At 47.6% G+C, this 25,072-nt stretch overlaps 1 protein-coding gene across 1 annotated transcript in view; it reads left to right on the top strand.

The window, feature by feature from the left end:
• Positions 1-428: 428 nt before the first annotated feature.
• Positions 429-25,072, top strand: part of CPPED1 (calcineurin like phosphoesterase domain containing 1) — a 133,235-nt gene continuing 108,591 nt past the window's right edge. The window contains exon 1 of the mRNA XM_068967895.1: positions 429-564. Coding sequence (XP_068823996.1) covers positions 495-564 — 70 coding nt within the window. The 5' untranslated portion in view covers positions 429-494. The remainder of the gene's footprint in view (positions 565-25,072) is intronic.

The raw sequence follows: 25,072 nt of genomic DNA on the forward strand, positions 1-25,072 counted from the left end.
TTTTAGTACAAGCATCTTCCAAATTACATACGACATACTTATCATTCATTGCTTATCTGAAATTCCAATTTAACTGAGTGTCCTGTAATCTTGGGATTCCCTGGTGGCTCAGAGGGTAAAAAACTCGCCTGGAATGCGGGAGACCGGGGTTCAGATTTACTTGTTAAACCTGGAGCCCCCACCTTTAGCGAAGATCTACCCACATGCCTGAGGCCAAATTCACTCCGTCTGCCCACGCAGGCGACTGGCAAGTGGCCTCCACTCGCCAGGAGTCTCAGTCGATTCCAGAGGGGCCGCTCACGCTTCCGCCCCGCTCAGACAGCACTAGTGGCGCCCCGAGCGACCGAGTCCTGCGCGCCCGCCAGCCCCGCCCCGCCCCAAGCCGAGGGCGCAGCCCCCAGCCGGGCAGGCCCCATCCGGCGCTTGGACAGTTAGGAGTCTCGCAGCTCCTTGCTACTCAGCGGACTCAGTTAAGGCCAAAATACTCTCTAGCCATGTCGGCTGCAGAGGAGAAGGGTGTTTTCCACAGAGCGCGGGGCAGGACCCTGGACTCCTTTTCCTCAGGTACTTCCTGCTGGGGAGTGGGTGGTTTCAGGGCTGCGGAACATTCGGCGCGGGGAACGTTAAGTTGGGGTATGCACCTCCAGCCGGACCCGAGTGGGGGCTGCACCCCGGGGGCTGGGGACCGCAATAGCAACCGCACCTCCCGCACGTGGGGCTTCCAGGGGCTCCTGTGAGACAGGCGTTCCTGGGCTAGGGGTCCGACAGTCATGGAATTTCGTTGGCCTTGACCGAGGTTCTCCGAAAGAAAATAAAAGTGAGGCAGCAAAACATAGTTGATAGCGCGGGCTGTGCAGTTAGACTTGATTTCTAAGTCCTGCCTTGGATACGTGGCTCAGGGAGTGTTTGCCTCAGTTTCCTCATCTGTAAAGCGGGAATAAAGCAACGAGGTTCTATGTGGCACGGGATAACCGCTGGGTGCACGTGCGATGCGGTTATTTTTATTATGGTTGTTGACCTTGATGTAGATTTGTACTCCGTAATCACGGTTATCTTCTACAATATGAGTCATTCACCCAAATGTTGGCAGTGCCTTCAGAGCTAAGAGAGCGGGGAGGCAGTCAAGAGTTGTGTTCGAGTTACGTGCTTGGACTTTGGAGTTAGCTAATTCGCCTCGCTGTGAGAATGGGTTTGTTAATGCTTACCTCACAGGAGAGTTAGCAGGTTCAAAGACTTTTTGTAACCCGGTTCCTGACACAGGCTAAGTGCTGAGTGAATGTTCACTCCGGAGGCCCAAGAGAAACCACTGCTCCCCGTTCCTTGCTCCTCCCTGCGGGTTTTGCTGCGTGGAGTCACCTTCCTTCCCATGAACTCACCGGTTTTTGTCACCCCGGGGAAGTCACCCCAGATGCCCTGTACAATCCGGCTTGTGCTCACCTTTATTACTTCACGCTCGCCATTCTTCTTGCTCAATTCTGCTTCACTGGGCTTCTTGAACTCCCTATTTTAAAAGGCCAAGTCCTTTCTCTCTGTAGGGCCTGGCTAATAGCTGGCTGATGGGTCTGGCTCTTCCTCAAATCTTCGCACCTTAATTAAAGTTTGATCACTTTCTCAGACAAATTTTCCCTTGGTCACCGTTACTGAAGTAGGTTTATTTTCTGTAACTCTCTGGTCTAAAGCTTTGTTCTTTTATTTTCTGCAACCGTTGGTGGGAGGGTGGGGAAGGAGGCAGGGTTCTGGAAGAGTATATGGGGCCAGAGATCTGGTTGAGGTGGATTTTAAAATAGAACCTGTTATAGTGCTCGTTCTCTAAATATTGATTTAATGTGCCTTTTTCATGGTTTTTTGAACCCAAGTTCATGTGTGTGACGCACAGTGAGGCCAAACAAACCAAAATATCAGAGTTTGGAGCAGAGGAGGATTTATTGCAGGACCAAGCTAGGAGAGCAGGTGACTCATGCTCAAAACACTCCAGGTCCCTCTGGTTTTCAGGGAAGAGGTTTTGGTTCTTAAGTGGTTTTTTTTTTTTTTTCTTTTTTAATTTAATGTGGATGATATTTTGGCTGGGAGCCATGTGGGATCTCAGCTCCCTGACCAGGGATTGAACCCACACCCCCTGCATTGTAAGGGGGAGTCTTAACCACTGGACTGCTCGGGAAGTCCCTCAGGGAAGAGTATTTAAAGGCAACAGTTGGGGAGACAGCTGCAGGGTGAATAACTTTCTTCTGATTGGTTTCTGGTGAGGTAACAGGGTAGGGCTCCAGGAATCTCAGGCTTCAGCCTCTAGTTGTGACCAGTCTGGGGGTTTCACCATGTTAGTTATCATCTTTCACCTGGGGGGGTGGGGAGGGCCGCAGAACTCAAAAGACTGGATCAGATTGTTAGGTGCCTCCCTTGTAGAGGAACTGGGACTCTGTTTCATCCTGTTACTATTGTTTCTTGACTGTTTTCCCTTCGTTTCTGCATCCCCTCAAGTCCCTCATTATTAACCCCTTGAATCTGTTCTTGGAAACTCAGGGAAGGTCTAGGAGACTAAAGCCTTTTCTTCAAACAAGAAATGAAGGACACAGAAAGGCTTTTGTTTTCTGGAGGACCCCTCGAGTTCCTTCTCTGTTTCAATCCAGTGTGAGGTTTTTGAGATTTATCCATGTTGGTATAAGTAGCTCTTTAAGAATTTTCCACAGTTCATTGCTCATTTTCTTGCTGGGCAGTATTCCATAATATAAGCATAGATCAATACTTGATACATTCTGTTGCTAGATATTCTGAGGATCTTCCCTTTGCTTTGCACATCTACACCCTCCCTTCCCCACCAAACTCTCAGAAGGTTGACATCCATGGGCTTTATCCATGGGCTCCTTGCCCTTGGGCCGTCTGTTGGGTTGAGACAATGGGGAGTCCCCTTTGGAGACCAGAGGAATGGGAAAGCTAAAGTGTTTATTCCCCTGACTTCTCTGTGGAGCTGCCTCTGGTTGCAGTTCAGTCACTCAGTCGGGTCTGACTCTTTGCGACCCCATGGACTCAGCACACCAGGCTTCCCTGTCCATCACCAACTCCCAGAGCTTGCTCAAACTCATGTCCATCAAGTCGGTGATGCCATCCAACCATCTCATCCTCTGTCGTCCTCTTGTCCTCCTGCCTTCAGTCTTTCCCACCATCAGGGTCTTTACCAATGAGTTGGCTCTTTATATCAGGTGGCCAAAGGATTAGAGCTTCAGCTTCAGAGCATCAGTCCTTCCAATGAATATTCAGGACTGATTTCCTTTAGGATGGACTGGTTTGATCTCCTTGCAGTCAAAGGGACTGTCAGGAGTCTTCTACAACACCACAGTTCAAAAGCACCAATTCTTTGGCACTCAGCTTTCTTTATAGTCCGACTCTCACATCCATACATGACTACTGGAAAAACCACAGCTTTGACTAGACAGACCTTTGTCAGTAAAGTAGTGTCTCTGATTTTTAATATGCTGTCTCAGTTGGGCATAGCTTTTATTCCAAGGAACAAGTGTCTTTTAATTTCATGGCTGCAGTCACCATCTACAGTGATTTTGGAGCCCCCTGAAATACAGTCTCTCACTGTTTCCATTGTTTCCCTATCTATGAAGTGATGGGACCTGATGGATGCTATGATCTTAGTTTTTTGAATGTTGAGTTTTAAGCCAGGTTTTTAACACTTCTCTTTCCCTGGCTGTACTCCTCCCCTGAAATTCGCTGCTTCTCTCAACATGGTCTTTCTGCTGGAACTCTCGTTTCAGATTTGGGTAACCATTTCCGCCCTCTTTTCAGATGGAGTTCTGCTTTTCTGTGTTGGACTACTAAACCATCCTTTGATGCTCTGCACTCAACTCATCCCAAATAATCCCCCTTTAAACGCTCCTTTAATTGTCATAATTTGAACATGCCAGCTATTTCCTCCAAGGATCCTGATATGATGGATATTCAGTTCTTTCTGTTTTTCACCATTGATAACTGTTGTTATGAGCATTCTCGTACAGGTCTTGTGGACACACAGGAAAATTTCTCCAAGGTGTCCACCCAGGAGAGCAAAGTTCTGGGTTGCAGAATATGATCTTTCCAGCTTTACTAAATCTTGTCACATTGCTTTCCAGAATACTTGCAGCAACTTATATTCCCACTAGCAGGCTGTGAGAGTTCCCTGTGACTCTGCCCTGTCTCCTTTCAGCTCAGGAAGTATTTATTGCAGTCCTACTGCATTCTCTGATATCTTTTGGAGAGTAGGAAAAAGCAAAGCAAGGGGAAGGCAAGGACCCATAATCTAAGCACAAAAAATAGGCCACTGCAGTAGGAGTTGGGATTTTAAGTGTTGGTCCTGAGTGTTGGTGAGACTCTTCACATAAATCGGGGAGCAAGGAGGAGGGTCAGGTATGATGGGATTGATTGGGAAGTGGTGGCTTCGAAGTGCTGTCAGGAAATCTGGGGCAACTTGGAGGATGCAGTGTACGGCTGGGGGTGGAGGTGTGAGTGCTGCCATCCCCAGAGAGGCAAGTAGATGGTATGGCTGTAGGGGTCAGTGGCATCGCTCAGAGGAAAAGTGTAGAGTAGTGGATGGGGGGTGTGTGTGTGTGTAACCTTAGGATATGCCTACGTTTAGCAGGTAAGAAACAGGGAAAGACACACTGAAAGTCTCAGAGCAGGAAGCAACCAGAAATTTTGGAAGATAAACCCAGGAACTGGCCTTGGTAGCAAAGCCAGGGAGAGGGGCTCAGGCAGGGTGGTGCACAGGCTCAGATGCTGCAGACGTCTAGGTGAGTGGTAGCTGAGCAGGTTTGATTGTTCTGTCACCTTTGGGAGGACAGTTTCAGTAGAGTTGTAGGGGAAAGCCCGGGGACATGGTGCTTGAGGAATGGCAGAGGGTGAGGATGTGCAGTCAGCAAGCATAGGATTCTGCTTGGAGCCCTTTGGTGATGCAAGGTTGACATAGGACACTAGAAGCTTGAGGAAGGAGCAAGGCTGCTGGAAGGCTGAAGGGTTTACAACAGTAGTAAAGATGGTGAGAACAATAGGAGCATCTGACATCTATCAGCTGTTTATGGCTTGCCAGGCACTGTATTCTGCGCGGTGTGTGGACTGTCTCAAGTGAAAGAAAGTGAAAGTCGCTCAGTCCTGTCCAACTCTGTGACCCCACCCCATGACTGACTGTTCGGTCCATGGAATTCTCCAGGCCAGAATACTGGAGTGGCTAGCCGTTCCTTTCTCCAGGGGATCTTCCCAACCTGGGGATCAAACCCAGGCCTCCCACATTGCAGGCAGATTCTTTACCAGCTGAGCCACAAGGGAAGCCTGTGGACTATCTCATGTAATCTTCAAAACAGTCCTGTTGAACTAGCTATTATGATTCTCTTCTTTCTATAGTGAGGAAAAAGTCAATCTCGGAAAGGCTGGGCAACTTGCCCAAGGTCACGTGATTGGTCTGAGATGGATCTGGGGTTGAAAAATGCAAAAGGCAGGGTCGCTGGTTGGAGAGCAGTACCTGAGGAGATGGGAAAAGATGGGATTGAGGGCTCAAAAGAGGGCTTGGCCCTGGGAACAAATGTTCTCTTTGCCCATCTCTTCCTCCTCCTCTCTCCCTTACCTCTCTTTTCTGTCCATCCACCTATCTCCCAGACCATCCATTCACCAGTCTGTCTGTCATATGTCCATCGTTTCATCTGTCTGTCCATCCATTTGTCTGTTGGCTCATCCAACAGACAATGTCCTAAGCACCTGCCTTGTCCCAGCAATTATATTAGATCCCAGAGTGCATTGATGAGAGAAACTAGTTGGGAATGGCAATCCACTCCAGTATTCTTGCCTGGTGGCGGGCTACAGTCCATGGGGTCACAAAGAGTCGGACACGACTAGTGACTCACACAGCCCACACAGTCCGCCTCTGACATGTAGCTACTTGGAGAGCCCGATACTAACCTGCCGGCCACATGAACCAGCATAAATAGCAGCCTTAGCAGATGTCAGGGAAGGGAGGGGACCTGAACAAGGTCCTGAGGGAGGCTTCCCTGGGGAAGGATGTGTTGGCCCCTGGTTGAAGGGTGAGTGGGAGGGACCTGGGCCCTGAAGGGCAGGAAGGCCACTGTGGACCAGAGTTCGAGTGGAAGTCTGACCTGGTGGGGCGGAAAGGGAAGGTTGAAAGAAGGAAGCTCCTGAGTGTGGAGCGGGGCGCTGTGGCATGAGACTGGCTTGTGGGAAAGGGGGTCATCAAGGAGTTTTGTTTTTATCTTATGGTGGTTGTTATTCAGTCACTAAATCGTGTTGACTCTTGTGACCCCTGTAAACTATAGCTGCCCAGGCTCCTGTGTCCATGGGATTTTCTAGGCAAGAGTACTGGAGTGGGTTGAGTGGGTTGCCATTTTTTTGGCCAGGGGATCTTCCCCATCCAGGGTTCAAACCCGCGTCTCTTACATCTGCAATGGCAGGTGGGTTCTTTACCACTAGTGCCACCAGGGAAGCCCATCACACCAAGGGCTTTTAAGCTGCATGTATGAGGTGATGCCGTTTCCATTTTGGAAAGAACGGTCTGGCTGCAGCAGTAGCAACAGAGCTTCTGCTTTCGAGAAACTTGGGGTGCAGTCTAATGGAAGCCGGAGCTCAGCAACTTGTCCTGAGGCAACATTTCCAAGGCACACATTGTTCACTTTGACCCTGTTGATTCTCAGTCGCTGGAGGTACATGTGGAGGTGGTAGGGGGCTTCCGGTGGAGATTACGGGGGTGCTCAGGTATGAAGCTTCCCAGCTCACTGGAGCTGCCCCAGGACTGCCGTAGGACCAGAGAAACATCCACCTGGGAAAAAATTGCGGAGATGTGGGTATGGCGAGAGATTTAGAAGATAAACTGATGAGCGAGGAGGAGGGAAATGACCTTGGACTGCTAGGAGTGGGGCCTGAGCTTGGTTTCCCCTGCCACTTGAGCAGCCCAGTGGGCCTGCCTAGCATGTGTGTACAGGGGTCTGTGACCCAGGGAAGGCAGTGACGGCAGGAGAGGCAGCCTGCGGTTGGACTAGCTGCTCAACATTCAGTGAAGTGAACCTACAAGACTAGGGGTTTTAAGCCTGGCCCTCCAAAACCACAGGTTTCCCTGGTGGCTCAGAGGTAAAGAATCTGCCTGCATCGCAGGAGATGTGGGTTCGATCCCTGAGTTGGGAAGATGCCCTGGAGAAGGGCATGGCAACCCACCCCAGTATTCTTGCCAAGAGAATCCCATGGATAGAGGAGCCCATGGATGGAGAACCCATATAGCCCAGGGCTTCTAAAGGCCTGGCTTTGGAGCGTGCCTGTGTGTTCAGTCGCTCAGTCATGTCTGACTCTGTGAACTGCAGCCCGCCAGGCTACTCCGTCCATGGGATTCTCTTGGCAAGAATACTGGAGTGGGTTGCCATGCCCTTCTCCAGGGATCTTCCTGACTCAGGGATGAACCCTTGTCTTCTGCAGTGCAGGCAGATTCTTCACCTCTGAGCCACTGGGGAAACCCCTGGTTTTGGAGGGCCAGGCTTAAAACCCCTAGTCTTGTGGGTTCAGTTCACTGCATGTTGAGCACCTAGTCCACCCCCAGGCTGCCTTTACCACTGTCACTGCCTTCCCTGGGTCCCAGGTCCCTGTTAGCATTGCTGGTGACTTTGGGCCATGCCCTTGGAGGGTCCATTGCCAGTTCAGGCTCCGTGGGCAGGGGATAAGCTGGTGGAGTTGCCCCAGGGGCAGGCTTGGAAGAGAAAGGAAAGGAACTGGCTTTTTCTGTCTCTTGCCAAAATACACATTGCCTGTCAAGGAGGTTTTGGTGAACTCCAGTAACTGTGCCTAGAATCACAGCCCTGATAACCCTCATGCTCCCTACTGGAAGCCCCCTCCAGAATTAAACAGTTTATTTCTCAAGTGAAGCTTGTCAGGTAAATGAAGGCGTGCTCTCTTAGCCAGCTGGGGCTGGTATGACGAAACACCATAGGCTGGGTGCCTTAAAAACAACAGAAATGCATTGCTCACATCCTGGAGGCTGGTCCAAGGGCCATCCAAGGTCAAGAAACCTGCAGATTCAGTGTCTGGGGAGAACCTTCTTCCTGATTCATAGATGGGTCTTCTCCTTTTTTTTTAAAAAAAAAAAAAAAGACTTAATTTTTTAGCTTAGTTACACATTCCTAGCAAAGTTGGAGAAAGTACAGAAATTTCCCATATAGCCCACCCCACCCCCACACATGATAGCCTCTCCCATTATCAACATCCCCCCACCAGAGTGGTGTGTTCGTTACACTTGAGGAACACACAGTGACCCCACATGATCAGCCGGAGCCCACAGTTTGCATTACAGTTCACTCCTGGAGCTGTGCATTTTATGTAATGTATGTGTACTGTATAATGATGTGTAAGTATCGTAACAGTAGATGGTTGTCCTCCTGCTGGGTCCTCGCGTGGAGGAAGTGGGGAGTGAGCTCTCTCGGGTCTCTCTCTTTTGTTAAAACGTTTTCTTTCTTTTTGGTTGCGCTGGGTCTTTGTTGCTGTGAAGTCTTTCTCTAGTGGCATTGAGCAGGGGCTGCTCTCGAGTTGCTGTCAACAGGCTTTGTTGAGAAGTACGGGCTCCCGGCACTGGGCTTCAGTAGTTGTGGTGCACGGGCTTCAGTTGCCCCTGTGGCATGTGGGATCTTCCTGGCCCAGGGATCGAACCCATGTCCCCTGCACTGGCAGGTGGCTTCTCAACCACTGGACCACCAGGGAAGTCCTCGGGTAATCCCGGTACTGAGCCCTCACGGCTTAATCACCTCCCAGAGTCCCCATCTCCAAATATCATCACACTTGGAGTTAGATTTCAGTGTAGGGATTTGGGGAGGACACAGACAGTCAATGGCAAGCACTTTAAGACTTCCTCCTGCTGATTTTTGAGGAACAATATTCCTGTGCAGTTCTGTTGTCTGCTAAGCTTGGCTCAGTCACCCATTTCCTGCTAACACAATCTGCTTGGCTCCATCAACAGATGTTTATAGAAAATAAGTTGTACGTGTCTCACCTGAGAAGGCTCACAATCCTCAGGCATGTTCAGATATTCATTTTAATTAGGCAAATTGATAATTATATTTCCTTGACACGTATCCTAATTAAGACTACTTTCTTCTAGCAAATAATGGTCTTTCTGAAAAGTTTACAACACCTGTTTTGAAGAAATTCTCAAAGGGAGAAATACTGAGATTAAAACATGCCTTCAAAATTACCTGCATTTAATTGTTTTCAGGTCCCAATCAGTTTTTCCATCTCATTTTATCGCCGGGTATTTCCCCCCTCAGAGTACAGGGATCATCAGTGGTTGACCTAAAAAGATGATTTCCCTGGACATTTTAAGCCTCCACAGCTGTTTCAGAGGTGCCAACTGTGTTCACTAATTCTGAATATTTCTTGGTCCCTCCTGGAAACCCTTTCACTCTCAGACAATAAATGAAATTCCTAAAGAATAAACTTACTTCCTCAGGTCTCACCTAAGGACTTCTCTAGGAACAATGACCCTGGAAATGTTGGTTCAAGTCTGAACAGGATTGAAAACATTATGTAAAACATTCTAACCTATCAATGAAGAAAACGAAATGAATACCTTTAATTATACCATCCATGTAGGCCAGACCGGTTCCCTCTTTGAGAAGGGTGCCTGTGACTAAAATAGGAGTTTCGATATATTCCCTCCTCACTCTCATTGTCTGTAAAAATCAGTGCATAAAAAGTTCCCGTTAGAACATTTCCAAAAGACAAGTGAACTTTTGTTTCTGAATGCCTTTTTTCTTTGCTTTTCTGTTTTTAAATGACTGTTGAGGTACCATAACATTCACTCTTTTTAAGTTTTACTGATTTTTAATACATTTTGTGGAGTGGTACAGCATCACAGTTTTAGAACTCGTCCTCTCCCCAGAAAGGGTACTTTGTGTCCATTTTCAGTCTCTTTATGTTTCCATTCCCAGCATGGCCAGCTACTAATTTACCTCTGTAACTTTGCCTTTTCTAGACATTTCATATAAATGGAATCATATAATCTGTGGTCTTTTGTGACTAGCTTCTTTCCCTTAACATAATCTTTTTAGGATTCACCCATGTTGCAGTTTGTATCAGCACTTTGTCCCTTTCTACTGAATAAGAATATTCCAGTGTATGGATTACCACATTTTGTTTGTCCACTCACCCACTGGTGAACATTTCGATAATTTTTTGGTCACTGACGGACATTCTCCCGTTTGGACACTGGCTATCGTGAAGAAAGCTGTTACGAACATCCACATAGAGTTCTTTCTGTGGGGACATATGTTTCATTTTGGGTCTTCCCTGGTGGCTAAGTGGTAAAGAATCTGCCTGCCAGTGGAAGAGATATGGGTTTGATCCCTGGGTCGGGAAGATCCCCAGGAGGAGGGCATGGCACCCCACTCCAGTATCCTTGCCTAGAGAATCCCATGGACAGAGGAGCCTGGCGGGCTACAGTCCACAGGGCCGCAGAGTCAGACGCAGCTGAAGTGACAGTACACACGGCCGTAAGTAGCGGTGTTTAGCATTTTAAGGAACCACCAAGCTGTTCTCCAAAGCAGCTGCACCATCTCCATTCCTAGCAATGGTGCACGTGGTTCAGATTTCTCCGTACCCTCATCCATACTGGAGACTGTCCATTTACTTATAACCCAGCACACGGATGTGAAGTGAAATCTCATTGTGGTTTTGATTTGCATTTTCCTACTGCCTAATGATGCTGGATATCTTTTCACATGCTTGTTGGCTGTTTGTAATCTTTGAAGAACTATCTATCCAGATCCTTTGCCTGGTTTTCGAATAGGGTTATTTCTGTTTCTGTTACTGAGTTTGTTAGAGTTCTTTCTATGTCCTGACGTCGGGCAAGTTCCGGGTGGTATCGTCATGGACTCTGTATGTTCTGCATGCAAGTCGCTTGTCAGCTATATGATTTGCACATCTTCTCTCCCATTCTGTAGCTTGTTTTTCACTTTTTTGATGATGTCATTTGTAGCACCCAAGTTTTAAATTCTGAAGTCCCAGTTACCGACTTTTTCTTTTTGTCCTTTTGATGCAATATCTTAGAACTGTAGCCCCCCAGGCTCCTCTGTCCATGGAATTCTCCAGGCAAGAATACTGGGGTGGGTAGCCATTCCCTTTTCCAGGGGATCTTCCCGACCTAGGGATCGAACCCCAGGTCTCCTGCATTGCAGGCAGACTCTTTACTGTGTGGAAGCCCAAGAAATCTTTACCTAAACCCAAACTGTGAAGATTTTTACTCCTGTGTTTTCTTTTAAGAGTATTATAATTTATGCTGTTACATTTAGGTCTGGTTCCATATTGAGTAAATTTTTATGTATGATATGAAGTAAGGGTCTAATTAGAAATTTCCTGTTTTGTTTTGTTTTTTAACTACAGTAGAAGCCTGGTAGTTTCTCAATGAACAGAAAGAATTAGCTAAAGAGGGGAATTATTAAAGAATTACACATTTTTGGCATTTCATCTTAATGTAAACTCTAATTATAAATGTACATTCATTTACTAGTCTTTTGAGGTCAGTCCAAGGTCATAGCTTATGTTAATAGTTTGGGTTTATGGATGGGCCTGCAAAGGAGCCTTTCTTGTGTAAACAACATTCATAAGGAATCTTTTCCAGTTTGGGTATTTTCCCAGTGGAGTAGTCAGTTAAAAATCACTTAGCAAGTATTCTGAGCAAAGGATTCTTTTAGGTTTATGCTCATCAGATCTTTTCACTTGCCTCCCTAGTACCTAATTCAATTGTATTTTATTTTTTACCAGCTTGCTTTTATGGAGTCTTCCCAAAGCAGCCATCTTTGCTTTATCAGAAGCAACATTTTTTACATTCCTATTTCTCTGATTTTAATTAAATTAGACAATTTAAAAATGAGTGCAGGCATGAACAGGTCTGAGGGCAACTCCATGGGGTCAGGGCAGAAGTCTGCAGAGCATGGAGGGGCCGCCGGCTTGCCCTGGGCCACGATCAGAGCCTTTGCAGGGGCATGGGGAGTATTGGTGACACCTTCACGTTGGTCTAGTGGACGTCTGTTAAGGGAGTGTCTTCTTCAAGGAGAGGACTCAGCAATGACTTTTTATATTCGTGTAGTGTGTGATTTTTAACTTTGTCAAACCCTCCAATGAGCAAGGGGCAATAACATGGGGCCAGGGCAAGTGGAGACTGCAGAAGCCCCAGGCCAGCTGGCCGGCCACTCTCAGGACCACGTCTGTTGTGGCGTCAGTTCAGTTCAGTCGCTCAGTCATGTCCGACTCTTTGCGACCACATGGATTGCAGCACACCAGGCCTTCCTGTCCATCACCAACTCCCAGAGTTTACTCAGACTTATGTCCATTGAGTTGGTGATGCCATCCAACTGGATGAGAGGATGCCATCTCATTCTCTGTGATCCCTTTCTCCTCCTGCCTTCAATCTTCCCCAGCATCAGGGTCTTTTCAAATGAGTCAGTTCTTCGCATCAGGTGGCCAAAGGATTGGAGTTTCAGCTTCAGCATCAGTCCTTCCAATGAACATTCAGAACTGATTTTCTTTAGGATGAACTGGTTGGATCTCCTTGCAGTCCAAGGGACTCTCAAGAGTCTCCTACAACACCACAAAAGCATCATTTCTTTGGTCCTCAGCTTTCTTTATGGTCCAAATCTCACATCCATACATGACTACTGGAAGAACCGTAGCCTTGACTAGACAGACCTTTGTTGGCAAAGTAATGTCTCTGCTTTTTAATATGCCTCTAGGTTGGTCATAATTTTTCTTCCAAGGAGCAAGTGTTTTTTAATTTCATGCTGCAGTCACCATCTGCAGTGATTTTGGAATGGCATCAGACCCCCAGGAAATGAGCAAAAGAATATCCAGACTCCCCCATGTCTCCTTATTTAAAGAAAAAGAACACTCCTCATGGAGCTATTGCTGCAGGTCCTCAGCTGTAAGGTAGAGGCCGAGTGGTGGCTAGATCTGAGTTAAGGAGCGGCCTGGGTGGCGAGTGCACTGTGTGTGGATCTGTGTGGGGCACCATGGCACTCGGTGATCTCAGGTCCGGGGCTCGTAAGCAGGAGGGTTCAGAGGAGCACGCAGCTCTTCTGGCTCCTAGCCCTCTGGCCTCGCCATCGGCACCCAGCAGAGCAGGATGGAGCACCTCATTTATGTCCCCCCACCCCAGCCCCTAGTCTGCTCCTTTTCAGGCTTCCCCAGCTCTGTCCCACCAGCAGCCCGGGAGTCACTCTGACCTCTGCTTTTCCCCCTTCTCCATGTCCCAGCACCCACAGCCCTCTGGGCACACCTGCTGCTGCTGCTGCTGCTAAGTTGGTTCAGTCGTATCCAACCCTGTGCCACCCCATAGATGGCAGCCCACCAGGCTCCCCTATCCCTGGGATTCTCCACGCAAAAGAACACTGGGGTGGGTGCCCATTTCCTTCTCCAGTGCATGAAAGTGAAAAGGGAAAGTGGGTCAGTCCGTCTCTCTGCTTCCAGTCTGTTTCCTGAACAGCACCCAGAGTCAGATCTTTGAAACAAAAGCCAGCTCTGTCAGGCCTGGTCGCGGTTTGTCTCTGTCTCCCTCTTCACTGCTTCTTCATTCTTCAGGCCTGGGCTGGTTCTCCCGTCCTGAGTCAGGTCCTCTGCCATTCGCTGTCACCCATTCTTTTATGATAATTGTTCAGTTACTCAGCTGTGTCCAGCTCTTTGCTACCCCATGGATCGCAACATGCCAGGCTTCCCTAGCCTTCAGCATCTCACGGAGTTTGCTCAAACTCATGTCCACTGAGTTGGTGATGCCATCCAACCATCTCATCCTTTGTCATCCCCTTCTCCTGCCTTCAGCCAGTCAGCTCTTTGCATCAGGGAATAGAATTGTGTCTATACTCCTGTGACTTTGATGTCCTTTCCTGCCCTAGATGAGAAATTCCTGGGAGGGCAAGAAGCCCGGGCCTAGGAGGAGGTCTGGCAGCCGTGGACCTTCAGTGGCCTTTCATTATGTGAATAAACAAATGAAAATGAGTATAATGCCCCCTGATCACGTATGTGTATCCACTAACCCACCACTTATACACACCATGTTTTCTCTGGACAAAACCAGCAGGAACCAGGATACTGAGCCAATCAACAGGACCCTTGCAAACCACGCACCCCTGGGTGGTTGGTGCCTTACTCAGAGGCATCTGCTGGGGGTGGTGCTTGTTTCCAGGCAGGGGCCCCTGCCCTGTGGAGCTGCGTCTGTCTCAGGGAAGGGTGGCCGTCTCTTCCCATCCAGGGCCCCCATTTACCCAGCCTCTGCCTGCAGGACTGCCTCTGCCCAGAGCAAGCTCCTGCTTCCAGTGCTCCCTGAAGCGCTGCCCGGGCCAGTGGTCACTGGCTGTCTTGGCAACGAGTCACGGAGAATGGCGCAGAAAAGTCACAGCAAACCTCCGCCCAGCACAGCCCGGCCCTGAGTGGAGTTCGGCTTCTGAAAAGTGACAGAGGTTTGGAAAATGTCCCCCCACCCCCCAACTTAGTCATTGTCTAGAACAACATCGGCCAAGTGCACTGATGCCGAGAGCCGCCTGGCTGAGCCCTCCTGGCCCGACTGCCTTCTTACTTCTCTGAAGAGCTGCAGATAAAGATGCTGGCAGGCCCCTTGTACCCACATGGCAAGTGTGGGAGCCAAGCTGTGATTCAGTCTTTTGTGTATCTCTAAAGCTACCTTTGGACATGTGGAGGCCAAGAAAAGAGGTTGGGTAAATTCACTTTGGTACTTAGGAAACGTAATTCGGAGACTCTGGATTTCGCTGTCACACTTAATTATTTTGGGGGAGGAGAGGGTCCTGAAGGACACTGCTTTAAAACAGCTTCACATACCACACAGTTCTCCCTTTCAAAGCGAACAATTTGGTGGCTTTTAGTCTATGCACAGAGATGCGCCACTATCCCCACAGCCAATTTTAGAACCTTTTCCCCACCCTAAAGTAAAACCCCACACCGCTTAGCTCCCACCCCCCATCCTCAGCACCCCCACCCTACCCCCCAGGCCCAGGCAGCCACTAATGAAAGACGCTGTTAACTGCGGCATTTGGTTCTGGCAGTCTTCCTGTTGGGACATTTGGTTTGTTAAACCAGAAAGAGTCCCAAAGTGGGGAAGATTATTTTGCTACTGTTGTGTGTGTATTTTTTTTTTTTTTTAAACCACTAAAATGAGATTAGTCCCCAGGGAAGATGAAAGGTATCACTGAAGACATTTAGATTGTGATTCACAGTGCCGATCGCTGCTGCGAGGAGCTACAAAAATTTCATTTCATTGGCATTTGCTCTTTAGCCAGAAAGCTTCCAGGCAGCTGTACAGCTACCCATGTTTGCCATTTCATAACCAAAGCAGTATCCTCAGTATGTGACAGAAAAGATATTAAGACAAAAGCATGCGCACACACACACATATGCACACCATCAGATATTTTCTGAGCCCTGCTATGTGCTCTGGGGAACAAAGAAATGGGTAAGATTTTGAGGCTTCTGCTAGGACAGAGGTAGGAGTTACCATGAGTAACAGTCATGGTTATAGAAGCTCATACTTGACGACTTACACTGTGCCAAGTCTGCGTGGTTCACATACATATATTAACTCAGTAACTCAGCAACGCTTATAAACTACATGAGTTACTCTTTCTTTGTTGTTGTTTAGTTGCTAAGTTGTGCCTGACTCTTTGCGACCCCATGGACTATAGCCTGCCAAGCTCCTCTGTCCATGGGATTCTCCAGGCAAGAGCACTGAAGTGGGTTGCCATTTAGTTCTCTAGGGGATCTTCCTGAATCAGGAATCGAACCTGTGTCTCCTGCGTGGCAGGTGATTTCTTTACCACTGAGCCACCTGGGAAGCCCTATTCTTCCTTTACCGATAAGGAAACAGGCCCTGAGAGGTTAGGCACTTGCATCATGTCACAGAGTTGGTAAAGGGGGGAAATGGGACTTAATTCTGCCACTCAAGCCTCTGAGTCTGGGCTGTGCTGGGACCAGGTTAAGGCTTTGGGAGATGAAATCCCAAAGTGGTCCAAGGTCTTGAAGCCCTTCCACAAGCCCTTATGTCTGGGTATGATGGGTCTTGTCTTCTGCCCTATATTCACATTTGGCCCTTGTCTCGGGGTCTGGTTTTTGCTGTGTGCTGTGCCTGGGGCGCATCCCCCTGTCCCCCGCCTGACTCTGTCTCATCCTCAGATCTCATCTTCCATGTTGCCTCGCTGTTCCATGCACTGCAGAGCTCTCCCACCCACCAGTTACCCATCCGTGTTCACCCTGCTTACTTCTGCAGTCCCAAGGAGCACAGTGTGTGATGAGCTTGGTGGCTGACCTGTTCCTTGTCTGTCTCACCACCATTCTGTAAGGTCTTTAGGAATGGGACCTGCAGCCTTGTCCACCGTTGAATCCAGGTGACTTGTGGGGCACCTGTCCTCAGAACAGACTAGCTGAATGAGGGTAGGAGACAGAGCGGCATCCACTTGCAGGGGAGGGGAGTCAGCGTGTGAGCTGGGCCCGGAGGGACAGATGGCATCCCAGCAGGAAGAGCTGGTAGAAAGGAGCGCAGCCCCCGGAGGAAGGGGCAGGAAGGCACTGCGTTTGAGGAGCTGATACGGATCCACGTGGTGGGAGCCTTCGGCATGTCTTGTGCAGGGCTCTTCGGTCTCAGCCTCGACAGGGGCTGGATCCTTGTTTTTGTGGGGCTGCCCTTGAAATGTGGGATGTTCAGCACCATCCCTGGCCGCTGTCCACTGGATGCCAGAAGCATCATCCCTCTCCCAGTGTGACGGACGGAAATCATCCCTGGTTTAGAGCCACTGGTCTAATGGGAACAGTAATCAGTGCAGCTGGAAGAGTTTCAGGCAGCGTTTTAGCTCCAGGTGCCAGCAGGAGCGAGGATCCACTGACGTCTTCATTTATCCTTTCACCGAATGTTTACTGAATGCCTCCCACCTGCCAGGAACCATGCGACGCATGCTGACAGTATGCTGGACAGGAAAAGCAAATGTGGACCGTCTCTCATGGAGATTGGAAGGCGGTGGCCCTTTAGCGAGGGAGTGTGGTGATCAGGGTGAGCATTTTAGGAAGAGTCTGGTGGTGGGGACTGGCTGAGGTGGCACAGAGCAGGGAGTCCTGCACAGAGCTGTCGTGGTGGAGCTGTCCCCCGGGTGGGAAGGATGAAGACCTGACCTGCAGTGGTGGCACTGTCAGTTAATGCTGAGTTAATTTTCTTTCTAGTCCACTGGAGAGATGTGGTGCCTGTAGTCCCAATTTATGTATTATTTTGAGTCAGTTAACAGGAGTCACAGCATTGAATTGTTAAATATTCTGATAATGCAGTGATGTGTTATACTGATAGGAACCTTGTGAATCAGACCACCCACTCTCAGACTTTTTCTTTTTTTATAATTTTTCATTTTTGACCATTCTGGGTCTGCATTGCTGCGAGGGCTCTTCTCTAGTTGCAGCTAGTGGGGGTGACTCTGTAGAGGCGGTGTGTGGGCCCTGCTTTGCAGTGGCTACTCTCGTTGTAGCGCACAGGCTTAGTGGCTCTGTGCCGTGTGGAATCTTCCCTTAACCAGGGATGGAAACCATGACCCCTGCCTTGGCAGACAGATTCTCAACCACTGGACCACCAGGGAAGCCCAAGCTCTCAGGTTTTTTAACAACTGTCTTGTGATTTTAACTCTGTCTTCCAAAAGTCACACTACATTTAGAATATGAGACTTTCATTTATAAAAAGAAAATTCAGGGGACTTCCCTGGTGGTCCAGTGGCTAAGACTCCACACTCCCAGTGCAGGGGACCTGGGTTCAATCCCTGGTCATGGGACTAGATCCCACATCCTGCAACTGAGAGTTCACATGTCACAAATAAAAGACCCTGCGTGCCACCACTAAAAGCAGCCAGATAAACAAATGGAAAAAATAAATTAAAGTAAATTCAGAAAGTTATCTGTCATACTGTAGTCCATCTTTAATTATTTGGGGTTGCCTATAAAATAGCAGGCTTAACACACCATGAAACCAAATTATTAGAGTATCAGGTATTAGTGACATGACTGATTCCTGTAGGCCTTTTCCTAGTTGGATGATTCATTTGCTTTTGGGGGGTGTGTTTATTATGGTTACTAATTGATTAACTGGTAAGAATGAAAAGATCAATAAAATTTCTAATTCTTGGTATGTCTATTAAAAGGACAGCTTTCATGAACAGTTGACAAATATGCCCCCAAAGTGTAATAAAAACGAGAGAAAATATATTGGCAGAGACAAATCCAAGAAGACATTTAGTTTGTGACACTGATGTGCAAAATGTAAAGAAGGATTGCATTTTGAATACCTGTCTTTTAGTCAGGATACTGGCACATAAACAGAATCTCACAGAAATGAAGGATTCTTGGTAGGGAATTGTGTGAATTTTAAAAGGTGTTTAAGATTCTTTGTGTAGAGCCTCTTTGCACTTAATAACGCTCAAGGGAGACTTGCAGCCCTTTCCTGACCATGCTTTAGTGTCACCCAGAATCAGTTTTATCCCTTGATTTTGGGGGAAAAAAAAAAAAAAAGCCTCTATTAGCAGAAAATATTGTTACTCTGTATACGATGGATGAATCAGGTCTGATGGATTAACCAGGTTTCTCTCTAAGGTGTGTTTATCCTTTAAGAAGTATTTTTAAATCAATTTTAAAATTTGATGTAGGCTCTGGTCACATTCTAAATTATGGCAGTTTATCTTGGTAGCTTGGAGCTCGTCTGTTTCTGGCTTGTCATTTGAGCAGAGCTCAGCACTCCTAGCCGGACGAGTAATTTCACCGTTGTGACCACCTGCACTGCAGTGAAGGCGCCGTGGCGTAATCGGCCTGGTTCTGCCCCTCACCCTTTGTTAGTCTCGAGCAGGTTATTTACCCTTGACCTCATGAGCCTCCTCTTCTGTACCTCTAAGCAAAGTGAAAGGGTACCATAGATAAGGGCTTCTCATCCCCCATGGCTTCAGGGACTAGGTGCTGAATGGGGCCAGGTGTGGACTGTGGTGAATTCCAGAGCATTTACCCCAGTAAAGGGGCAGTTACTATTCTTAGTCCCTGCCATTCATTGGCACAGCCCATTTGGGCCTGTTGTGGCCAGATTTTCCATGAGAATCCAGGAAGCCAGGTATATGTATGAAACTCATGCGCTTAAACTATTGGCAACAAATTCAGAATTTTATAAACACTACATGGGCCAAACAGAACACATCTGCCAGGCAGATCACTTCCAGAGACCTGGAGTGTGTTATCTCCAGGGGAGATTACCAGTTAACATCCTACGGAAGAAAGAAGTCCTGGGCCCCAGCCTGTCACCCTGAATCAGCTCTCTGCTGTTGGCAGGGTCTGTGTGCTTCGCAGCTTCCTGGGGAAGAGCTCTGGGCCTTGCCAGCATTGGCTTTGTGTACTGCCTTCTAATTCACCAAGATGTGCCATTGAAAGGAAACTCTTTGGAGACAAAAACGTCTTTATGGAGGTCGGGGCAGCTTTCAGGCAGCCCAGGGAACACTGCATCTTTTTCATGCATGGCACTCTCCTCTCCAGGCCAGCCCGGAGATTCTGAACAGTAGAAGCCACTGCTCGTAAACTGTGTAACCTTGAACTTGAGCCATGATTAAGCTCTCTAGGCAGGCCTCAGTATTCCCCACTTGGTTAAATGAGAAGGATGCTTGAAGTAACTCCCTTAAGAATCCCTCCAGCACAACCTCCAGTTCTTTAGGGGGGAAAGATGGGCTTGTAGGGGATAAGGCTTCAGCCTTCATAGGATGTTGTTATTTTAGTCACTGAGTTGTGTCAGACTCTTTTGTGACCCCACGGACTGTAGCCCGCCAGGATCCTCTGTCCTTGGGATTTCCCAGGCAAGAATACTGGAGTGGGTTGCCATTTCTTCCTCCAGGGGATCTTCCTGATCCAGGGATTGAACCCGAGTCTCCAGTGGCTCCTGCATTGGAGGCAGATTCTTTACCACTGAGCCACCTGGGAAGCCCTTGTCATATAGCAGTAGGTAGCTAATCTCCTATCTCTTTGAATTTGTTTAAAAAATTAATATTGAGGAGACTTCCCTGGTGGTCCAGTAGCTAAGACTCTGCTCCCAATGCAGGGGGCCTGGGTTCAATCCCTGATCAGGGAACTAGACCCCACATGCGGCAACTAAAGATCTCAAGTCCTGCTATGAAAATTGAAGGTGCCGCATGTCACAGCTAAGACCTGGCACAGCCAAATAAGCATACATATTTAAAAAGTTAATATTGAAAAAATTAAATTCACTGTAGACATTCATGTGTGTGTGCTGAGTCCCCTCAGTCATGTCCGACTTTTTGTGACCCCATGGATCCCTGCTAGGCTCCTCTGTCCATGGGATTCTCCAGGCAAGAATACTGGAGTGGGTTGCTGTGCCCTCCTCCAGGGGATCTTCCTGACCCAGGGATTGAACCCACATCTCTTAAGCCTCCTGTGTTGATAGAAGGTTCTTTACCTCTAGCGCCACCTGGGAAGTGTGTAGACATTCATAGCAGATAATAAGTGTTTTAGTTAAATGAATGTATGCGTTACTGTATAGGCATTATTCAGAGGTTTGTGTCAAATGTTTCAAAAGATTACAGCCTTGTTTTGGTACCATCAGGGTCAGAAATGAGATCTTAACCAACTCATTTTATTCTTTAATCCATTCATGCTAAAGTACTTAGTTTATCTCAAAGTTTGGTCTTACCATAGTCATCAATTAGAGTTCCCGGCTGCATACTTGTATCAAATTTGGGCAAAGAAAGTACCCTGTCTGTTGTGCTTTTAAAAACACACATTTGTGCAGCACACACACAGTTCTAACGGGTGTTTTCATTGTCTGCATTGATGTCGTGTGAAAGTCTGGAGTGTCAGATCTCACTAATTAGTAATGAATTCCCCAATTAAGTTCTTATCTTGAATCTTGGAATTCTCATAAGTAAGTAAGTAAGTAAGTAAGTAAGTAAAGTCACTCAGTTGTGTCAGACTCTTCGCAACCCCATGGACTGTAGCCTACCAGGCTCCTCTGTTCATGGGAGTTTCCGGGCAAGAGTACTGGAGTGGGTTGCCATTTCCTTCTCCAGGGGATCTTCCCAACCCAGGGATCAAAGCCGGGTCTCCAGCATTGCAGACAGACGCTTTACTGTCTGAGCCACCACGGAAGCCCGGAATTCTTATAAGGAATATTGAATTGGTTTTGAAAGGTGATTTAAAGGAAGAAGTAATTAGATAGTAAAAGATAAGATGGAGAAATGTTTAGGACCAAATACCTGAGCTGGTATAAGATGGCATCACCAACTCAACGGACATGAATTTGAGCAAACTCCAGGAGATAGTGGTGGACAGAGGAGCCTGGAGTGCTGCAGTCCATGGGGTCACAAACAGTCGACATGACTTAGCGAGCGAACGAGAACAACCTGAACTGGACGTCAGAAGGAATAGGAAAATATGCAAAACAAAACCCGTAACCAGTAACAGCAACAACAAAATCCCTCCAAGACCTTATTTCAATTTAGGGAAACTATTTCTTTCTGTTGGATATAAAACATGTTCAGGCGGTTCCTTGGTTAGTTGCACGCGAGTGCTTTTCACAGTTGGATCTGCATAAAATCACCTGGGGGTTGTTAAAGCGCAGGTTCTAGGTCTGGGGTGGCAGGCTTTCCCACGAGCTCCGGGGGATGGTGATGTTGCTGGTCCGTGGACCAGGTCTTGAGGACTGAGGCGGAGGCTCAGCCCCGCCCCCTGTGCCCGAGCACAGCCTGCATCTCCTAGCTGCTCTCTGCTCATCCTCACCTTCTCCCTCAGTCTCCGCGTCCAGGTATTTCTGCTCCTTCGTTTGGGTTGTCAGGCGTTTACCAGGCTGTCTCACACTTAGGCTCTTTTGGACTAGGAAAATTTTTTTAAATGAAGTTTTAATTAATTAATTTATTTATTTTGGGCCTTTGGTGCTGCACGTGGGCTTTCTCTAGTTGCAGTGAACCGGCTTCTCATTGTGGAGGTTTTCTCTTGTTGCAGAGCACATTTAGGCCCTTTCGGACTACGAAAATTTTAAAAAATGAAGTGTGTGTGTGTGTGTGTGTATGTGTGTTTTTAATTTTATTGCTTTGCTTTGGGCCTTTGGTGCTGCACGTGGGCTTTCTCTAGTTGCAGTGAACCCGGCTCCTCACTGTGGAGGTTTCTCTTGTTGGCTCTGGGACACACGGGCTTCAGCAGTGGTGGTACTTGGGCTTAGTTGCCTCAAGGCCAGTGGGATCTTCCTGGACCAGGGATCGAACTGCTGTCTCCTGCATTGGCAGGTGGATTCTTAACAACTGGAACACCAGGAAAGCCTCCCATAAGCGTTTTTTAAACGCCCCGATTGTGTATCAGGGAGCTTTAGGAATAGACCTCACTGTATCCAGACTTCGTCGGTTTCAGCTGGCAGAACAGTGCTTTCCAGGATTCTAAAGAGAGAAGCTGGTCTGTTCTGGGTGTGTGTGGGGTTGGGGGGCAGACATTTGCTCTGCCCTGGAAGGGAGGTGTTGTAAGCTTTCCCAGGCTCTTGTAGGTGTCAGTCAACTAATACCTGAGCCCTGTCCTGGGGGTAACACTTGACTTTGGTGAAATAACTTAATGCAGATGTTAAATTCGCTTTCCTAATATAAAATCTGCCCTTCTGTAGGGGCAGGGAAGGTATAAGTGTACAAAAGATTCCTCCATCTAGTACTGAGCCTTACCAGCCTCAAGTATCTTTAATTCAGCTTTGATTAAAATCGAGACCAAAGACCACACAGACTTCTGTGGCAGGAACTTTAAGAGGCTCCAGGTGCTTCTGGGAACGCAGAGCCCTGAATCAACAGATTGCCTTTATTAGAAGGATAAGGTAGATGGAACAGTGACATGTGAGCTGTCCTTTATTTTAGATCAAATCTGTTTATTTTGCACCTTGTCATCATAAATTTGAGATTCTAAGCTTTTACTAAGTAAACGAGTAATAATGAAAGATTTAATACCTCCAAAGACTACTGACTTTCCAGGACTATGACTATTTGTCATAGAAAACTATGTTTGTTAAAATGTTACTGTAGAAAACTGTTTATAAATTTTATTTGTTGTAGCAGATTGATTTATGCCCCAACCTTCAGATGATGATCTTCCCCCTCCCTGTTTAATTTATCCAGCTTAAACCACTTTGCAAACTGCCTCAGAAACAGGAAAAGCAGTGAAAAGCATTCATCAGCACAAAAAGGTTACTATTTAAGTAAAATGAATGAACAGTGCCCACAATGAACTTTAAAACACAAGTCAGAATCTCAGTTTTTTTCACGACACCAATCTTCAGCTTGTGAAGAAGTGTTGCTGACTCCTTCCTGGCCCTCTACATCTGATCTGTGTAACAGATATTTTTAAAATTAGTTTTATTATTTTTCTTATTGGCTGCACTGGGTCTTCGTTGCTGCTCTCAGGCCTTCTCTAGATACGGTGAGTGAGTGCTTTCTCTAGTTGTGCACAGACTTCTCATTGTGGTGGCTTCTCTGGTTGCAGAGCTCTAGGGTGCACAGGCTTCAGGAGTTGCAGCACGTGGGCTCAGCAGTTCCGGTTCCCAGACTCTGCAGCTCAGGCTCAATAGTTGTGGCAGACGGGCCTAGTTGCTCTGTGGCATGTGGGGTCTTCCTGGACCACGGACCCCCTGCCCTGGCAGGTGGATTCTTAACCACTGGATCACCAAGGAAGTCCTGATGTGTGTTAACAAGTCACCCCAGGAGCTTGGCAGTTTGAGGCAACTAAGTCACATTATCTCCCATTTCCCATTAAAAATCTGGGTGCAGCCTAGCTGTGTCCTCCTGCTGCAGGGTCTCAGGAGGGCTCTGTCAGGTGTCACCTGGGGTGTGGGCTCATCCAGAAGCTCGCCAGGGCGAATCCTCTTCCAGGGGCACCACGTGTCCGTGGCGAGTTTCCGTTCCTTTCAGGTTGCTGCGTGGGGAGGGCTCCGGTCTTCACAGGGTGTTGGCCAGAGGCCTCCCTCGGTCCCTTGCCACATTTGGGCTACTCATCTTGGAGCCTTTTCCCTTCAGGACATGTGCTCCAAGAGAGAGTGAGGGAAAGCAAGCAAGATGGAAGTCGGGGCCTTTTGTTTTGTTTTTGCTTAATCTCGCTCCTTTTCAGAACCACTGCATTGAGGTGTGAAGACATGTGAAAGGCTGTACATATTCAGTGTGTCCAGCTCCGAGAGTTGGGGGATAACTTTACACACGTGAAACCATCACTCCCATAGACATCTATCATAAACGTGTATCTCCTCCTGAAGTTTCTTCCTGCCCACTTTATTTTGTTGTTTTTGTTATTATGTGTGTGTGATGATAACACTTAAGATCTACCTTCTTAGCAAATTTTAAGTCTCCAATACAGTATTGCTAGCTGTAGGCACCCTCCTGTATAGAAGATAGAACTTATTCATCTTGCATGACTGAAACTTTGTTGTTGTTTGGTCACTAAGTCATGTCTGTGTCTTTGCGACCCCATGAACTGCAGCAAGGCAGGCTTCCCTGTCTTTCACTATCTCCTGGAGTTTGCTCAAACTCATGGCCACTGAGTCAGAGACGCTGCCCCCTTCTCGTGTTGCCTTCAGTCTTTCCCAGCATTGGGGTCTTTTCCAGTGAATCAGCTCTTTGCATCAGGTGGCCAAAGTATTGGAGCTTATCTCCCTGTTTTCCTCACCCCCAGCCCCTGGAAACCACCATCTTGCTTTCTGCTTCTATGAATTTGACTATTTTGGATTCCACATACAAGTGAGATCATGCAGTGTTTGTCCTTCTGTGTCTGGCTTCTTGCATTTAGCTTAGTGTCCTCCAGATCCGTCTATATTGTACCAAATGGCAGGGTTTCCTTTTTAAGGGCTGAATAATATTCCCCTGTGTGTCACCACCACATTTTCTTTGTCCATTTGTCCATTGAGGAGCATTTAGGTTATTTTCATAGTATACCCCAGGATATGCATCCAGTCTCTGGAGGCTCATCCCATAACTGTATTCTGCTTATTAGAGGCAAGTCGCTAAGCAGGTCCAGGTCCAGCCTGCAGTCAAGGGGA

Source organism: Capricornis sumatraensis, chromosome 3, assembly GCF_032405125.1.
Source record: "Capricornis sumatraensis isolate serow.1 chromosome 3, serow.2, whole genome shotgun sequence".
Taxonomy (NCBI): domain Eukaryota; kingdom Metazoa; phylum Chordata; class Mammalia; order Artiodactyla; family Bovidae; genus Capricornis; species Capricornis sumatraensis.